This window comes from Phyllopteryx taeniolatus, chromosome 10, assembly GCF_024500385.1.
Source record: "Phyllopteryx taeniolatus isolate TA_2022b chromosome 10, UOR_Ptae_1.2, whole genome shotgun sequence".
Lineage (NCBI taxonomy): Eukaryota > Metazoa > Chordata > Actinopteri > Syngnathiformes > Syngnathidae > Phyllopteryx > Phyllopteryx taeniolatus.
In genome coordinates, this window is record NC_084511.1 from 16,480,816 (window position 1) to 16,500,025 (window position 19,210).

Here is a 19,210-nt window from a genome sequence, read left to right on the forward strand (position 1 = left end):
ATACACACCCCTGTTCAAATGCCAGGTTTTTGTGTGGTAAAAGAATTTTGACCAAGATAAATAATTTAGAAACTTTTTCCACCATTATTGTGACCTAGAATTTGTACAATTTAATTGATTTATTTTATTTTTTTTAATTTATTTTTTATCTTTTTGAGAGGGGGCGTAAAAATAATAACGGAAATAAACTTTAATGTAATTGACTTGGACTTGACGTTCAACTTCTTGGCCAGGTCAACATTGCAAAAGAGATGTTATGTTTTAACTGGTCTTTTACATGGCTAAATAAAGCTCAAATAAAATAAATACAAATAAATCTGGTTGCACAAGGAAGCGCTCCCTCTTATAACTGGCATGTGGCTGTGTCCAGAAGTAATAGCTCACATTCAAACTCATGTTCAATGGGAGTCCAAACACACCTGCCCCCATTTAAATTTTTTAAGTGGGAAAAAAACAACAACACATGCAAAGGGCCTTACAGACACATTATTTGCTTTATCCAGTAAAATGACTGAATGAAGAAGCAGTTTGTTGACCAGACCTATTGATAAAATGTGTGCGTGTGTGTGTTAGTACATGTGTGCGTGTATGAGAGAGAGAGAGAGAGAGAGAGAGCGAGAGCGAGAGAGAGAGAGAGAGAGAAAACAGAACATACCCAGAAGATGCAAGTTTGACGGGTGCTTGTGACACTAAAATAGTGCTAATCTTGCCATTGCACAGCTAAAACAGCAAAATCATCTCCAACTTACCACAAAGTGTTTTCTCAAGTTAGAAGTGGGCTGAAATATCCATGTTTGGGCAGTGACAAAACGACGCTGCATGTTAAAGCTGTTGTTTTTCGTAGTCTGTAATGTAATGAGTCGTGCGCGGCTGTCATGACTCACTTTGATTGGCCCGCGAAGCCGAATAGAAGACTTTGTGTGTGGACATACATGTGACTTTCTTCTGTCGTTTGATTGGTGAATTTGAGTCCAACATCACTGTGGTAATGACGTTGGATTGGAGCAACGGAGACCGACGTGAAGGCAAGTTGAAAGTGAAATCTAAAAATAGATCGGGTACACAATTATTGTTAAATGAAAGTAGCGAATAGCATGTAGATTACTGTAACAGAGTTTAAAGTACCATCTCTTCTTAACATAAATACTTAAGTAAAAGTAAAAAGTATGGTTCATTAAAATTACTCTGACAATTAAAATCTTTCCAAAATGTGACTTGCCTAAACGTCACAGAGTAAACGTAGCGCGTTCCTACCCACCTCTGTTGATATTACAGTAATGATGATGATTCAAAATTTTGAAAAACTATTTCAATTACTGCTTTAATTGCTGATATGTAGTACAAATGACTGTGAGTGTTCCTCTTTGCCACCCAAGTATTAGCCCCAGCATCTTCTCGTCACTATACTGTACATCATTACACTGTACAGCCACAAGTACCCACTGACATCCCGTGGATTGTTCTGGTCGTGTTGAAGTTTCCTCTCACCGACTTGAGGGGCCTGTTAATATTATTTCCAGAAAAACTGCAGGAGGGTGATGTGTTTGTGCGCTCATGTCTAATGGTCATACAGTATTATTAAATGAGTGATGTCTGTGAGAGCAGGGCCACCCTTGTGTGCATGACTCATGACTTGTACCTCATGCAGGAAGAATCCAGTGACCTATAATGGACCTGACCACTGAGCGAGACAAAAGGCACACCTCCCTCGAGGATTTCTCACGTTAATATGAAGCAGACTCACTATCTCGAAGATGTCACCGCATATGTTTACAATGACAATAAACATGTCACCAGTGATAGAAGGTGTGGAGTTGTTCCCGTCCGTAAGTCATGTGTGCCTCCGCGATGTGCTCGCTCCCTTGACGCCCATTCCTTCCATTCCTCATTGATCTGCCATGCACGTTGTGCCCCTGCGAGGTGCTCGGCTAAAGTGATCAGGCCATGACATCATTTTGAGCTACCTCATTCTTAGCGCTGGATAATGCAAGTGGGTTGATGTGATGGGGCACGTGAGTATAGTATAAGTAACAATTTCCTTTCTAGACATTAGGGGGTCCGGGGATGCTAGGGGGACTAGACGCGTCTAGACTTATGATTTCCACTGCAACATTTCATTCCATTGTTCTTTTCCCAAATCCCCAAATTATTCATGCCTTGGCAAAATTTCGAGTAAAAGTGCATTTTTATTGAATGAATCTGTGTCGTTTAGCTGGAAATGAATCAAGAAGGACTGGGATATGTTTATTTTTGTGACAGAAAATGAATGGATGCATTTTTCAATATAGGCATAGCCAATGTTCTAAAAGTATGTTGATTAAAATGCTCTACTATACCAGAACTGATATTCTAATCCTTCGGAATGGTGCAAAAGATTAAGCTTCCTCAAAATTGTCCCATAGGATCAGGGATAAAGTGGAAAAACAATGTACATATTTTTTCCCCCATTAATATGTCTCAAAAAAGTACTTTAACAGTTTTGTGTTTTTTTTTATTTTTATTTTTTGATCCCTAATAAACAACATTGAACAATTTACAATAAATTTTTAAACCAAAGTTTGGCCAGGGTAAATGTAGCTCAGAAGATAACACACAGGAGCTGTATTCTGCCTTTAAAATGATAATAATGTTTACTTTGGATTTACACTGGCAGAAAAATATTAATCTAACATGTTTAATGTTGTGGTTGCAATTGTCTCAAAAAATAAAAAACTTTTTAATATTGCACTACTTTCACACTGCAGGGTATGATAACCACGTCAGATTTTTTGTTAAATCCAAATTTTCTATGTAGTCGTTCACATTACAAAAACAAATGCTTCTAATGTGACTGGAATGCGTCCGTGAAGAGACTTGCATGTGTACAAAACATGACATGACATGGCGCTGTGTGTTTACGGAAGGAGATATGGCGTTGTGTAGGTAGGTAGAAGGTGTAGATCTGTGGCAATTTTAGAATTTGTGCAACCGGAGACAACATTTTCATATATTTATCAGTTCTAAAGTATATCCATTTCGCCACTGACTGTTTTCTGCTCCTTCGTCCGCCATTGCTTTTCGCACGTGTCTGTTTTGTTGAACAATTGTGATTTTGGTGACTGACGTATAGATCGGATGAGCGTCCAGACTACAGTTGTGTTGGATAAATATCGGATTTATATCCACATACGAAAGAGGCCTGTGGTGGATTTGATAAAAATCCGAACTGTAATGTTCACATTGACATGAAAAAAAATAAAATAAAAATCAATACATGTCGCATATGGGCCAAAAATTGGAATTGACCTGCAGTATGAAGATGGCTTTGTATTGGATCCTGTTAGATTGAACTGGTGTGAATGTGAGTGCAAATGGTTGTTTGTTTCTATGTGCCCTGCGATTGGCTGGCGACCAATTCAGGGTGTACCCCGCCACTCTCGCCCGAAGATAGCTGGGATAGGCTCCAGCACCCCTGCGACCCTTGTGAGGATAAGCAGTACAGAAAATGGATGGATAGATTGAACTGATCGGTCTATAGCCGGGCTGTCTTGTATCGATCCATTTTTCATAGTGCTTATCCTCATTGGGATCACGGGTGAGCGTATTCCAAGCAGTCGATTTTTAGGCGAGAGGCGGAGTACACCCTGAATTGGTCACCATCAAATTGCTGGGCACATACAGTATTGCCAAACTAGCAATCATACTCATGTTTACAGTTTGAACCATTTAGAGTCTTCAGTGAACCTAACCTGCATGTTTTTGGAACATGGGAAGTCGAAGTACCAGCAGAAAACCAACGAAAACACGGGGAGAACATGCAAACTCATGGAGAGGACCTGAGCTGTGTACAGATGAGTCACGACCAATGAGTATTTGTAAGAGGAGTTGAGGATGAGCTCATTCCAAAAGGGGATAATGTGCATTTAGCTGTCATACAGGTAGGCTCACCACCTGCTGCAGAATTCAGGCCTCGCAATAAAGCATCTTTATTATTATAAGGATATGCATTTGCTAGGCAACAGAATGAACGCCGGAAGGCGTGTTTTCAGGTATTCACAAGCCACCACCTCTTTCTCTCATCTCTCCTGTTGCTTTACTCACTCACCGACTGTCACAATGATACATGCTGGCACATGCGTGTGTATCTGCGGAAGTGGATTGCCTTTTATGGGCATGCATGTAATGCAAGCCTTTCAGGTGGGTCCTCCTCACTTGCTTGTTACACTATATTTTGTTCTGAAGGCAATCTCTCCTCTCTTACAAAGTGAGTGACATAGCAACGGACATGACTCTTACTTTTTTATGATCTCGGGTAAAGGTGATTTACCCTTATAGGTGGCAACCCAGACACTGTGTCACAGGTAGACGCTACTTCATTCACAAAATGTTCCTGTGCACAACGGTTTGTAATTTTTTATAAATTTAAAAAAAAATCTTTGAGTCTTAAAAGTTCTGAGTCTGTTGGGGACATTTTTATTTAAAAAAAGAAAAGAAAAAATGAATGTGACTCAGTAGAGCACAGACCTCCGCCAAGGTTGGACTGTTACCAAAGGCGGGGGTGCGAGAGGGGGAATCTTGGAGGGCCGTGTTTTTCCTTGTCCGTACATATATCATGCAGCATTCAAGAAATTTGGGAATTTCCACAAAATCCTAAACAACACAAGACTAATCACCAATAACAAAATCTTACTTTTGCTTCACTCTCAATTAAAACTTTCATTGCCTTTTAATTAAATCAAACAGCCTTTTCCATTGATGCATTTTCTATACCATTTATCCTGTTGAGAGTTGCGGGGAGCTGGAGCCTATCACAGCTGAGTTTGGGCAAAAGGCAGACTACACCATGGACTATTAGCCAATCAATTAAAGGGGACATATAGAAAGGCTAGTCTACTATCCAGGCTTCCCACAAACAAACAAACAAACAAGCAAAGACAATTGATAATGGATAAAGGCAGGCCACTTCCTGGTGAACAGAGGCTGATGCAAGTTGGATCATACCATTTTTTCATCCTGAGGTGGAAAGAATGTTTCTTTTGTGAGTCAAACAAAATTAAAACAAAGTCACGAAAAATAACATCCATCCATCCATCCATTTTCTGAGCCGCTTCTCCTCACTAGGGTCGCGGGTGTGCTGGAGCACACTTTTTCACACCACTGGATATCCAGATTCTCACCAAAATGTAATCGGTTCCTCTACAAATTGTTACATATTTGTGTGTAATCCTGCTAACTGACAAACAAACCAACAATGCCCTTGTGTTTAAATCCTTGTTGGTGTGTAAATATCCTTCCTGTGATAGATACATCACACAACACATCACAGACCAAATGACAAGAAGCTGCTTTACTTCACTCTGAGTCAACAATACAGTAATCGGCAGTTGGGGTGTACAAACGTTTGACGTCCTCCACAAAAGAAGGAGGTGATCATTGAAAAACACAAGGAACTACATGTCACTATCCAAACCATTGTCCAATTATCACTTTAAACTGGTTCATTATCGTACGGCCTGGCCCATGCCGCCTACACGTTTTCACATTCCTGATAGCAAAACTGCAACGTGGACAGGCGACTTTTCCATTTGTCCTGTTGACTAAATTTCTAATACGGTCCAAATAAAGGAGGCTCCGGGACTGGGTGCAAGGCAAACACAATTGAAGGGGCAAAAGAAGTGACATTAGAGCTTATTTCAATCATTTATCTGACAATGCAAATCAGTCCAAGAATGTACTGTAAATGCTTTCGTGAAGGTAAGAATTGCATGGCTCAAGGTCACGCTGACTCACATATTTCGACTTTTAGAAGTGTTTGGAGTACTGGTACAGTAATGCAACATTTTTCTGGAATTTATTTCAAATGATAAATTGATTCATCACCCGTGTGTACCCTAAGCATGTTTGCCTCTGTGTGTGCTGAAGTGATTGTGCACGAAGGCGTGTCAGAAGAAGATGAAAGTCTGTGTTCATAAGGTGTGGTTCCTTTATCAAAATGGCGACAGTACGAGATCAAGGCACTACGCTTTGAATGAACTTTAACCAGAAGCGTGCAGCGTGATAGATTGGATCAAAGTTTATTGGTTATGTAATATTTTTGACAATATGTTCATTATGTTGACAGTGGTTTCCATGCTGTTTCTTCAGCTTTTTATTAATTTTACATTTTGTTTAACTATCATTATATTTGAATCAATAATAATAATAATAATAAATGATAATAATAATGGCGGCACGGTGACCGACTGGTTAGAGCGTCAGCCTCACAGTTCTGAGGACCCGGGTTCAATCCCCGGCCCCGCCTGTGTGGAGTTTGCATGTTCTCCCCGTGCCTGCGTGGGTTTTCTCCAGGCACTCCGGTTTCCTCCCACATCCCAAAAACATGCATTCATTGGAGACTCTAAATTGCCTGTAGGCATGACTGTGAGTGCGAATGGTTGTTTGTTTCTATGTGCCCTGCGATTGGCTGGCAACCAGTTCAGGGTGTACCCCGCCTCCTGCCCGATGACAGCTGGGATAGGCTCCAGCACGCCCGCGACCCTAGTGAGGAGAAGCGGCTCAGAAAATGGCTGGATAATAATAATAAATGATATTATTATTATTATTATTATTATTATTATTGTATTCATATTTATTTTCTGAAAGCAAAATATGAGGAAAAAAAATCATATTATGATGTAATGCAATTCCACACAATGGTGTACACTGAAATGTTGTTTTCATTTGTTTCTTAATTCAATTTATAATATTACTATGAACAAATTCCTCTTTACTTATTACTATTATTCTTATTATCTACGATTGGCTGGCGACCAGTCCAGGTTGTACCCTGCCTCTCGTCTGAAGTCAGTGGGAATAGTCTTCAGCACAACCAAACAGTATGGAAAATGGATGGATGAATATTATGATGATGATGATGATTATATGTATTGTTATTAGTACATACACACCAATGCACTCTTCAAACACAATAAACATTGCTTAAATAATATCTCTCTTCCTGTGTCAATCAAAACTGAGCATTACTTTTGATGCAGCTCTAGCATTGGATATTATTATATTGTTTAGCAGTAGCCAATATTGTGGCCCTGTAAGTGCTGATCTTGAGTCCTTGTGTGTGTGTGTGTTTTTTTGCCTTTGAGATGAAATTGTGTTTTCTACTGAGGCACAGACACAATAACACAACTTTAAAGGCCCTACGCATCCATTTAGTTTACTGCCACTCACTCACATCAAAGTCGAGACACGTTGTTCTTCACGTACAAACAAAATGCGTCTGCTTTCAATTACCAGGGTCACGTTTTAAGTAGGGAGCCGAAATAGAGTGCGCAACAGTGACTGAAGCTTCTCACGAAAGGGTGGTTGCTTAATTTGCCTGGATCAGGATTATCCAGGATGGGTGATGATAATACATTTCTTTAGGCTGTGGCATCCTCTAGTGGTAACTCAGGCACATTGACCGTGATGAAAATCCACAAGTGCACTTTCATGCACATTGTGACTCAAACACAAACTAGAAGTTTATAATTGAACGTTAAATGTAGAACTTTGAATATACAAGTATAATAAACTTGAATGTTGTGAAAAACTTTATTTATTTCAATAGTTGAATTCAAAAAGTGAAACTCATTAATTTTTATTTTATTTTTTATTATACTATTACTATTATTTTATATGCCTTGCGATTGGCTGGCGACCAGTTCAGGGTGTACCCCGCCTCCTGCCCGCAGTTATATATATATGTGTGTGTGTGTATTATAGATTCACTACAGAGTAAAACATTTCATGACGTTTTAAATCTAATTTTTTTGATTGTAGTTTACAGCTAACTACAACCCCAAATTCTCAAGAAACTAGAATATTTTTTACAAGAAACATCCATCCATCCATCCATTTTCCATACTGCTTATCCTCACTAGGGTAGCGGGCGTGCTGGAGCCTATCCCAGGCGGGGGACACCCTGAACTGGTCGCCAGCCAATCGCGGGGCACAAATAATCTAACGACCATTCACACTCACAGTCATGCCTACGGGCAATTTAGAGTCTCCAATTCATGCATGATTTTGGGACGTGGGAGGAAACCGGAGTACCCGGAGAAAACCCACGTAGGCACAGAGAGAACATGCAAACTTCACAGAGGTGATATATAAGAAACAATCAAAATAAATTTTAACGTAGAAATTAGGTAGGGATATGTCTTGTGAAAAGTATTTTATTGTGTTTAATTAACCTGTATAATGTTTCACTTTTTGACTTGATTTACTAAAATAAAAAATAAATGTAAAATATAATGTGTATATTTGCCCTGCGATTGGCTGCTGACCAGTTCAGGGTGTAGCCCGCCTCCCACCCCAAATCATCTAGGATAGGCCAAAGCTCATCCACGAACCTGAACAAGGGCTATAGAAAGTGGATGGATAATATAGTATAGTACAATATTACCATGCCACTGAGATGTGAGAAAGAATGAAAGGGAAAACAAGAAGCACTGACATGACATGTTTTATTGGCATAGTCAAACTTCTATTTGTAAAGAAATACACTGACAAAGTAACTGAGGTTCTTTTTGGGGAAACATTTCATTGTTCGAGTACACACAATAGGTACCTGTTTTGATTTAGCATTTTGGCAGTTGAAAGTGTCTTGTATCAAAAATGACAAAGTATTTGTGGATCTGTTTAGGTAATTCTAATATAGACCCCCCCCAAACCCCCCACATTCAGGTTTTAAAAAGCGTCATCTAAAAAAACTGTTTCTTATTCTAATATAGCAGCTTGGCAGACAACAAGAGGCAGTGAATAAAAACAACTGAATTGCTGTCTTCAATTGCAACATGAAAACTCAAACATTACAAGCTAACATTAGGCACTCACTTTATACAGTGTGTATTTAAAACTAAACAGGCTCCAGCAAGACGGCCCATGTCCGCTATTTCAGGACTTTTTCCCCCCTGATGGGGGAAGGCTGGGTGGATGTTTATGGTAGTAGACTGGCAGGGTGGTATTGGAGCCTGCATTGATCCCTGTAGGAACATAATACATACCCTCCAGGTAGTTCTGATCCAGCGGCAGATGGCTTGTGGCATCTGGTTTGGATCCCTGACCAGAACAACTCCTGTAGTTACCACTAAGCCCATTTGGGTGCATTGTCGCCGCAGATAAAGCCTCGGGATATCGTGGTGGCTGGTGTTGAGCCTGGGGATGAGCAGTGGGAGGGGGAGCGGAAAAGGGCATGTACTGTGGCGCTGAGCCATACATATTGGTGTTGTGGAGAGATGTGTATGGGGCTGCTGATGGAGGATAAAGGCCTGAGTGAGACACGCCTTGCTGGGGGATGAGAACCTCCACATACTGGCCAGTTTCTGGGTCAAACAACATCTTCCTTAAGGGCTGCATAGGCAGCTCGATATAAAAATATTTCCCTGTTTCAGGATCAAGCAGGACTCTTCGAGGTGTCGGCCCATAGCTGCTCTCTGAGTACAAGCTGGAGGTGTCACCCCCATACTCTGAGCCATACTGCCCACACATGTATTGGTGCTCCATGGGAGCGAGGCCAGGGGAGTGGCTGTGGATAGGATCACTATAAGGAGCACCTGGCATGCTTGGTGGCTGGTGCTGCTGGGGGGATCTATGGGGAGGGAGCCGCCGGGAGTCAGAGGGCATGGTGCGGTCCACTGGCATGAGGGAGGGGTGGGGAGGACATGGGGGAGGCAGGTGAAGAGGCTGGTACATGGTGGGCGGATGGCTTGGACCGTGAGGACTTGGCTTTGGTGATGAGCTGGGCTGGAAGCTCATGGGTTGAGGATCAGCTCTGCACTGGTGGGGACGGACAAGAGGTTGGGAGGCCTGGTATGGTAACACATGACCTGGGGAGTGTGGAGGCGCTGGTGGGGTGAGGTTGTGTGGGCTGTGGTGATGATGGGGTGCAGGCGGGGGGAGAGCTGGCTGTGGAGGGCAGCCAGCTGTACAGGAGCAAGAAGGAGGGTAGGAGCGATTTTGATAGCGATTTGAACGCCGGTGAGTCAAATCTGGCATGAGGGGACTAAAGCTCTCTCTTTCATCATAGCTTGGAGGGTCATCAGAGGCATAAAAATGCGGGTCACCGGCCCTTTGGGTGTGTTCACTAGATAATGACCGACAGTATTGCTGATGTGTGTATCCTAGGGCTTGTGTTGTGGAGACAGCAGCAGGTGGTTTGGGATTGTTTGAAGATGTTGTCACAGCTGCTTCATGCAGGTTTTGCTCCACAACAACGGGTTGGCTTGTATGTCTGGGTTCTGTAGAAGATGGTTCAGGCACATGTTTTGGTACCGGATCAGAATTTGGACCCTCGATTGAGGGAATGCTTGGCAAAGGAATGGATGTTGCAGTTGTAGCATGTGCCAATCTCACATGCGCTGTCCATGGGTGCTGCTGTTGGGTTTTGGAAGCCTCTGTGCCTGATGATGATGCAGTCTGGTTAGTGACACTCGACACTGTCGTTTTTGTTATTTTGCTTGGTGGGGGTTTAAGGCTGGATACAGCAGAGACAGCTAATTTTCTCGTTTGGTTAGACATCGAGGAGGACTCACTGGGGATCTTTCTGTAGATTGTGGGGGATGACACTACTATTGTTTGAGGCCTCTCCTCAATCTGAGGTTTTACGTTTGGCATAGCTGATGCAGGCACTTCATTAGTCTTTGCTCCTAAATCTGCAGGTTTAAATTTGCAAGTTGGTTTTGGGGGTACGGCTGGCTTTTCTGAATTTTTAGCAATTGATTTAACTTCGATGGTTTGCGGCCTGTTTATAGGGCTTTTTGTGATCATCTCTTGCTTTGGTGTCTCTTTAGAAAGGGACTTTACCTCAATTGGCTGAGGTTTGAATCTTCTTATCGCAGGTGACCTCGGGTGGAAAGTTGGGTCCTGTCTTTTCATTACTTCAAAATCTGTGTGTTCCTTGTGTTTGTTTAGAGTTGAAAGTTGGTCTGGTGGATTTCCTTGTGGGCTGATTGTTTTTTCCTTGATGCAACCCCCCTCTTTGTCTCTGCTCTTTGGGGGTTTATCTACATAGTCAGACACCAACGAAGGGCTGGGCACAGTGGACGAAGCAGAGAATGTTTCCTCTCGATTTGGCTCAGCTCCATCATCTGAAGGCATCTGTAGAGGGATCTCCAAGCAGTTCACATGTTTATGTGGTACCCCCTTTCCTCCAGTTCTATTCTGGCTATCACCCACCACTGCTCCGATGTCAGCTCGGTAGCCTTTCTCCTTTAATAACATGGAAACCGAGTGACTACTACTGCTTGGGGTGCTGCCAGTGGTTGTGATCTCAGGTGAGGATGCGGCCTGGAGAAGGGTGGGGACCTCTTCCTGAGTAAGTGGTGCACATGTTTTTGCTTGGCTGGATCCATCTCTTATCAACACAACAGCAGTGGAAACTTCTCTTTCCTTACTGGGCAGTTTGGGGAGACTTCCTAGCATGGGATCTTTTGTGTCTGTTCCTACCAGAACAGACCTTTCCTCACTGTCTGTCTTGAGTGATTCTGCGTCCATATTAAAATTGCGTTGCTGCGATTTGGTAGTTGTTCCTCTAGCTGATGGTTCCTGCATCCCCCCCTCTGTGTCTGTTTTAGAGGGGTTCTTGTCTTGCTCTGTGTTTGTAGAGCCCAAGGTTTTGCCACCGTGGTTCCCTATATCTTTATGGCTTTGTATTTTATTTTTGTCATCTTTCAAGCAAACTGCCTTGCATTGTATTTGCATTGGTTGTAGTTGAGATAGAGGCTTCCCTTCAGTCTGCAGAGTTGAGGGTAACGTAGACAACTTTTCATCTTTCCCCTCCACCTTTTTTGCCTCTTTCCTCTCCCCCATACACTTATTTGTCCTTTCCTCACATAACTCCACTGTTCTTCCCTTGAGATTTTCTTTCACATTCTCTTTAATTTCATTCTTGTTTGTCTCATCCAAATGTCCAATCCTTTCTTCAGTGATATCTGAGGGTGATACACAACTGGGTGCTTTGAAAGACAGATTATATGTATTCTTTACAAGTCTCCTAACGTCTCTAACTTTGTGGATGGGGCCCTTCAGTTTGTTATCCTCACTCCTATTTTCTTCCTCTGTTTGGAGATCCACATTGGTCTCTTTGACCTTTTCCTCCTGCTGTTTGAAATGCATATCTGGTGAAGATTTGTCTCGATTGTTTTCTGCTTCCGGTGTAAGGCAGACATTGAGAGATGCTTTCTTTTTCTTGCCCCCTTGAAGTCTATTCTCCTGTGTCATGTGGCGGCTCTTGTCACCCTGTTGCAGTTGTTTATGGACCTCTGTGTTTTCACATTCCTGATGTTGGCTTGTCATCCTGGTCTGTGTGCTGAAGGCTCCGAGAGCAGAAGGAGCTCCTTTGTTCCCGGCAATGGTATTTGCTGAGTCTCCACTCTCTCTTCCCTGCCATGTTTTACTGTCATCTACATGTTGTATTCCACCTATTGACTGAGAGCTATCCGATGGCACTCTAAGTTTGGATCTTATTTCAGATGTTGCGCTTGTATTGCAGTCTTGAGAACCCCACTGTTGGTTGTCAGTGTGTGAAAGGTTAGAAATTTTAATTCTGCTGTTTGAACTCGGTCTGTTGGATTTCTCTCCATAGCTCTTTGGAGGTCTGATGTCATCTCTTTGGCTTTGTTCTTCTTTCATAGCAAAATCTTCACAGGGATTACTGTAGTTAGAGCACAGAGAGGAATTTAATTTGTCACATTCATGGTTCTCCTCATAGATGTTATTTTGACCAAAAGTGGTGTTCACTTCATCTCCATCTGGATCATGGAGTTGTTTATCAGCACTTTGCATCTTCTTGGACAAAACACTCTTGATAAGGCAAGTGGCCATCTTTGTCTTAGAGGATGTTTCATCCAGAGAAATAGATTTTTGAAGTTTGGCTTTTCTATCATGGTGCCCACCATCGTGCCCACCATAGCCTTCCTGGCCAGCTGCTGGTGTACTATACTGTCTCAACAATGCCTCTTTGGAATGCCTTTCAAGTGAGGGGCTGTTCTCCATCGCAGGGAGTCCAGGACTGGTATTTTCACTGCCGTCATCCACGCGCTCCTTTCTCTTCAGCTGGATCTGTCTCTTTGGTACTCCTCTTCTGAAATTCCTAGTGTCTTCTCTTTCCACAGCCACATCTATACACTCAAAGCTTCCCATCTCATAGCACCGGGCTGGATCAATTCCATCAGAATGGTACAGAGACTGCTGCTGGAATGAGAGGTCATCACTGTCCAGCTTTGAAGCAGAACCCCTGAAATCAGCATAGGTCGCCCAGGCACCAATGATCCCAGCTGGGCTCTCCTGAGTAGAGGGCTGGGAGATGTTGGTAGATGATCGGTGACTGGAGTTATACATATCAAGGTAATCTACCTCAGGGCTGGACAGGCTACGAAAAGCCACGTCTGTGAGCCACTTCACCTCATTGTCTGCCTCATCCAACTCACTCCCCATGCTAGAGCTTGAACTCCGGCCAGGCCTGTTTGTGACCGATCGAGGACTGAACTTGTTCTGTAGTGCAGGATTCTGAAATCGCCGGGGTGGACCACCACTCTTGTCTCGCTGAGAAGCAAGTTTAAGTCGACTTTCCTGTTCCTGTGGCTGTCTGGTGGTAAGCAAACTCTCTGGATAGGAATGCACTGTTGACAGTCCCTGACAGCTCTCTGTGTTTGTGGGAGCTGTACTGTGACTTGCAGGCCCTTTTCTATTCTTGGGATTGAATGACAGCTCAACCTGTTCCCTGTAACTGACATCCTTTTGCCACTCCTCCCCTTTTTCAATCTCCCGCCCCTCCCTGTGATATTCTCTCTCTATCCCCCTTTCCCTTTCTCTCTTCTTCTCCAGCTGCATTTTCCTCTCCACTTCCAATTGCTTCCCAAGTTGGACACTGTGGAGCTGACTATTATTATCAGGAGGGACAATGTCGGGGCTTTCCCTATTTGAGACAGTCTTCTTTAAATAACCACCCTGTGAGGATGCTACAAAGTCAGAGTGGCATCTGTTCTGCCACTGTCGGCGTGGTTTTTCAGGTGCTATAATGTGTACAGGAGTAAATCTGGTTAATGGGGGAGAGGGAGTTTTTCTCCTGTTGACATGGTGGGCCATGTTCTGCGCAAACCTTGCTCTTTCACCGAGTTTTTGTCTTGAATGATCAGACGTAAAATTTGATTTAAAAGAATTATATGTGTGTTGATTCAGTCTTTTTTCTTCTCTTTGCAGTGATTTAGCCTTGTTAGAAATACGATGAGCCCTTCCCTTATTAGTAAACAGACAATTTGGAGGAAATGACTTACATTTAATGGTAGGGCTATTAAAATGATTAATAGGGCCAGTGTCTAGATTTTCCGCAGAGAAGGATGCCAAACCAGCAACAGGTACTTTGTTTTGTGTAAGTTTGTCCTGTGGGTGTTGTTGAATCAATGCATGGTCAACCTTTTCCTCAGTTAAGAAAGGTAAATTAGATACTGGCGACTGAATTAGCACAACAGGGGAACTGCTTTTGGTTTCAGATGCTTTATCTTCTTTATCCAATTCAAATGCACGTTGAACTCCCTGTGTTTCCAACTCTATGTGTTGGTTGGGTAAGGAGGAGGTAACTCCCTCAGATGTCTCCAAGGGAGGAGTAGGCTGTAAATAATGTGCGTTGTACTTAGAGCAGAGTGTTGATAGTGAATGTTGATTATATTTGTTCGCTAGAGAGGGTGTAGCAGGTGATGGATCTCTACTTCTGAGCTCAGATGAAGAATTTAGACTTTGGTATCTCAACTCAGGTGAGGGAGTGCAACGCATTGACTGAGGTGAAGATGTGCGTGACCTGGAATGAGTTATTTCAGTGTGTAGCTCAGAGCCTGAGAAGCCTGATACAGGAGAAGAGTATTGTGGTGTACCTGCTTTACTAGGGGAGGTGCTCCTTCTCATAGGAGATGTACGTGTAATATCAGACCCAGGCGTGGGGAGACGACAGAGCTCAGGAAGCGGGGGAGTGATCCCCTCCTCAGATCGAACTGCAGGATAAGATATCCCAGTGATGTGAGGGGAGGAAGTGAGACTCCTTGATGGGGCACTCTCGAAAAGAGGAGAGTCTGGTATTGTTTGCTCTTCAGAGATGTAGTCTCTCCTTTTGATCTCAGGTGAAGATGCTGTGATCCTGATCTCAGGCGAAGGAGCTGTGCATGTGCTCTCGATGGAAGAACAGGTGCTTTTGATCCCAGGAGATGGAGATAAACTATAATTGATCACAGATGAACAGGCCTCTGTGATTACTTCAGAAAATGCTGAACTATGGCTTGAGAGTCCAGGTGAGGAAGTTCTTGACCCACTCTTGTGGAGTGCTGATGGTGCACTCAGCAGGTCAGGTGATGGAGAAGTGTGCTTTAATTCAGGCACAACACCACTATCCACAGGAGATGGGCTCACTGATATAACAGGGGAGGGGGGGGTGTATCTTGGGGAAGCTGTTGGGATGTTTGTACCAAATTGAGAACTTTTAAAGTTGATTTCTGTTGTACTGAGATCTTTTGTCGACTCACAGCTATGGGGAGACTTTTCTATTTCTACATCTGGCGTGGAGCCTCTGCTCAAAAGATCAGGCAGGAAGACCCTTCCTCTCAGCTTATTTAAAGGAGATGATGCTTGCGTGTCAGCTAAGGAGGAACTATAATTCAGCTCAGAAGAGAGCAGCGCTTTTCCTGACTGGGATTCTGTATATCCAGAGGAAGGCAAATGAGATGAAAGGGCAGCTACGGACTCTACATTTGAAGATTGAGAAGCATAATCAGTGTGTGTGGGGCCAGGTGATGCACTGATGTTTTTGTTAAGGTGTGTGCTCCTTGGCTGAGGTTCTGTTTCTTTCAGCTGAGATTGGGTATTGACTGATTCTGAGGAGGATGAGGTGCTGCAGTTCATGGGCTCACAGGAAGGACTTTGAGTTAGAAATTGATGTGGCAAGCTGTTATTTATTGTGCTTTTTAACACAGGGGTGAGTCTCCCTTGTTCACATCCTGGATGAAGTAATGGCGGAGAACAGCTCGTCTCAGCAGAGGAATAACACAAAAATGTTTCCTGTGAACAGAGGCTAGAGGAACTATTGTGTCCAGGAGAAGGGGTCCTCTCCCTAAAGTCAGTGTTGTCAAATTCAGATAAAGGGCCTGCTGCGTTTAGCTGAGGAATGGGTGATTTACTTTTCAACTCAAAATTTGAGCTACTATCTTTAGAAAGTTCTGAGCTCACTATGGTTTGCTCAAGCTGCTCACACTCAGTGGACTCACCCTGCAGTGCAGGGCTGTAAATCCTCTCTGTTAGGTCTTCAAACCCCTCTTCTCCTTCAGTGGAGCCTGGAGCTGTGTGGTACGAGCCTGAGGAGTCGTTCAAATCATCCACCAGGGGTGATACGACCGTTGTCCTCTCCACCTCGGTTTGGGAATGGACAAACGATCCTACCGCAGCGTTGCTGGAGGCCGAGGGTGACTCACAGTCATCCCCAAATATGTCACACAGGCAAGTGGTCTCAGAGATGGCACTGCGTTGACTTGGAGAACTTGTGATGTCAAATATTTCAACGTGGTTAGGGGTGCCGTCCCGATGGCACAAGGTAAATGGTCTGCAGGGTGCACTGTGCAGCAATGAGTAGCTGTCCCCCTGAAGAGTCCAGCTGTCCATCACTAGTCCACAAGCACCAAAGTCTCAACGTGGCCGCCCAGTGTGTCTCTTCTAGTTTGCTCTTGGGTGTCTTCCTGGACTGAAAATGAAATAGGGTCAACAGGATCATGTGGAGCTCATTCACCTTGTATTACCACAGACATATAACATGAAGAAGTAGAACCTTGATTATAGTGACTATTATTGTTGAGATTGGTGGACTTTTAAAATTAGTATTAACATTATAATAATACTGTAATCATAGTGTACTAATAACAAACCACCATTTAACCATCAAATGGTCTTAAAATAGCATAACTGTAAATCAAGGTATTGTATTACAGGAACAGTAACAATAAGACAAATGAACCCAGTTAAACACAGACACACCCATAATATATATTAATATTGTTAAAGTTCGGAAATATTTGTATCACAATTATGTGTTTTGTTTTTTTTGTTTTTTTTATCGCTCACAACAAGAATGAAAGTTACTGTTTGTACAACAACTCAAAACATAAATGTAAAGACAGAATAATTGGTACTGTACCTTTGGCCAAAGATGGGTCTTTTCCAATGGGCATCAAGTTCCACTGTACAGCAATATCTGCCAGTCATCCAGTGAAGTGTCTCTTAAATCCACGGGACTCTTCATGTCTCAAAGAGTTCACCAAATGAAAACGAGCAGCTTTGTAAAGCCCAAATGTGACTGAGCCTCACTGCTTTAGGTCAGTGCCGTGGTATGGATCAGGCTACACTATAAAAAAGCCATGAGGGGCATCTCTCGCCAACATGTTGCATCCTCCAGTGCTCCTGTCTCCATTTCTGCCCCTCCCTTTTGAGTTGGCCTTGGTCAAAGTGCCTTCTGAGTCCACCCTGGCTCCTCACTTTTCTTCTTCAAGCTGAGCTGTGCGGGCGGGCATTGGCTTTCTTGTGAACATCGGGCCGGGTGGGTTTATAGTTAGCAGCAGGTGCTGATCCAGCCAGAACGGATGAGTGCGACTGGAATCTGACACTTAGGGCCAGCTAAGTCACAAGGCCCGTCTATATATAGAAGCATACTATCTGAAGCTGATAGGCATTGCTTTAGCTGCTTGGTCAGGGAAGAAGGAAAAGCAAATAATATAAAGCACATTGTATGGACCACATACTTCATGACAGCATTTTGGGCATTCTCTTAAAGTTGACCCTTTAGATTCAATGCGAATGTGAGTGTGTGTATTCATTCTCGATCTAGGTGGAGGGAGGACAGGTCAAAGGTTGCTACAGACCATCTAACTTCAACAGGTCACACACAGGCTGCTTGTGAACTCTGCTCTTGTGCAATATGAGGAGACAGGTTTGTCTTTTAATGTCTGGATCTTTAACTACAGGTAGAGTTCTGTATATCGCACTAAACCAATGCTGAATTGGTGGTCAATTCATTGCATGTATTTATGTTGGCAGAAGACTCGTGATGAGCCACACGAGGTTGCCTGGACAACTGTCTCTCTCCTAATACCTCATGAGATGAGCTTTAAATCTCAATCATTTGACCATTCAACACATGCTAATGGAAAATATTTGACTGCAGCCAAATCCAAAGTTATTCACTCAGTGCACAATGATTTCACTCAGCAGTGGGAAGTGCAGTAGTTACATATTTAGTCCACTTTGCTCCCATCCAGTCAAGACGTTGCAACAAGCACACACATTTATACCGTGGCGTTGGACACAACAGCTTTAAATCAGTTAATTTGATATATACTCATTACGAACTAGTGTTTAAAGGAATCAGATCTCCTCAAAGAAATCTCAGGAGGGAATTCATATTACAGGGGCGTGTCATACACTGAAACTAAATCATTAAAGAGAAACCGTTGGAATTAAATCCAACACCCCTTAAAGGAGCCTTAAAATGCAAATCCATTTTTTTACCATTTAAAACAGTTCCCAGGTGTCTTGATAAAAGGTCTCTTGACATTAGTCGGTGAAAATACACAATGCAATTGATATAGCACAATTAATATCCACTTGTCACACTGATAATTTGCGTTCCTATGTTACTGACTTAACCCGGATTTGTATCTCAGTCGGAACACGTAGAATTTCCACCTTGTTAAGATTTTTTTTCATTCAAATTAGCCATTGTTCAGTGAATCCGCAAATTTCAGTTAGCTATCTGATCACAAAAAAAACTACTTTACTATATATTTTAAACAAGTTTGTGATTTAGTTTACTTTCACCATATATTAGCTTAACACAGTGGAAATTTTGATGCAGGACATACATATTAAGATTAAAACTTACATAAAAAGGGAGACAGAAACTTTATACTCACCTTACTTTTTGCTCCTTTAAGTTCCCTCCAAAAGAGTGAACATCTGGAATGTGGATTGATGGGAACTCACTCAGTTTGAACATGAAATATCTTGTCTTTGTAGTGTATTCAATTAAATATAGGTTGAACATGATTTGCAAATCATTGTATTCTGTTTTTATTTATGTTTAACACAACGTCCCAACTTCATTGGAATTGGGGTTCTATCTATCTATCTATCTATCTATCTATCTATCTATCTATCTATCTATCTATCT

At 42.6% G+C, this 19,210-nt stretch overlaps 1 protein-coding gene across 1 annotated transcript; it reads right to left on the reverse strand.

Annotated features, from left to right (window-relative positions):
• Positions 1 to 8,466: 8,466 nt before the first annotated feature.
• Positions 8,467 to 18,971, reverse strand: si:ch73-43g23.1 (uncharacterized). Its single transcript, XM_061788397.1, has 2 exons — positions 17,183 to 18,971; positions 8,467 to 16,732 (listed from the first exon to the last, which is right to left on the reverse strand). The coding sequence occupies exon 2, from the start codon at positions 16,651 to 16,653 to the stop codon at positions 8,911 to 8,913; it is 7,743 nt and encodes a 2,580-aa protein (XP_061644381.1). The 5' UTR covers positions 16,654 to 16,732; positions 17,183 to 18,971; the 3' UTR covers positions 8,467 to 8,910.
• Positions 18,972 to 19,210: the final 239 nt, after the last annotated feature.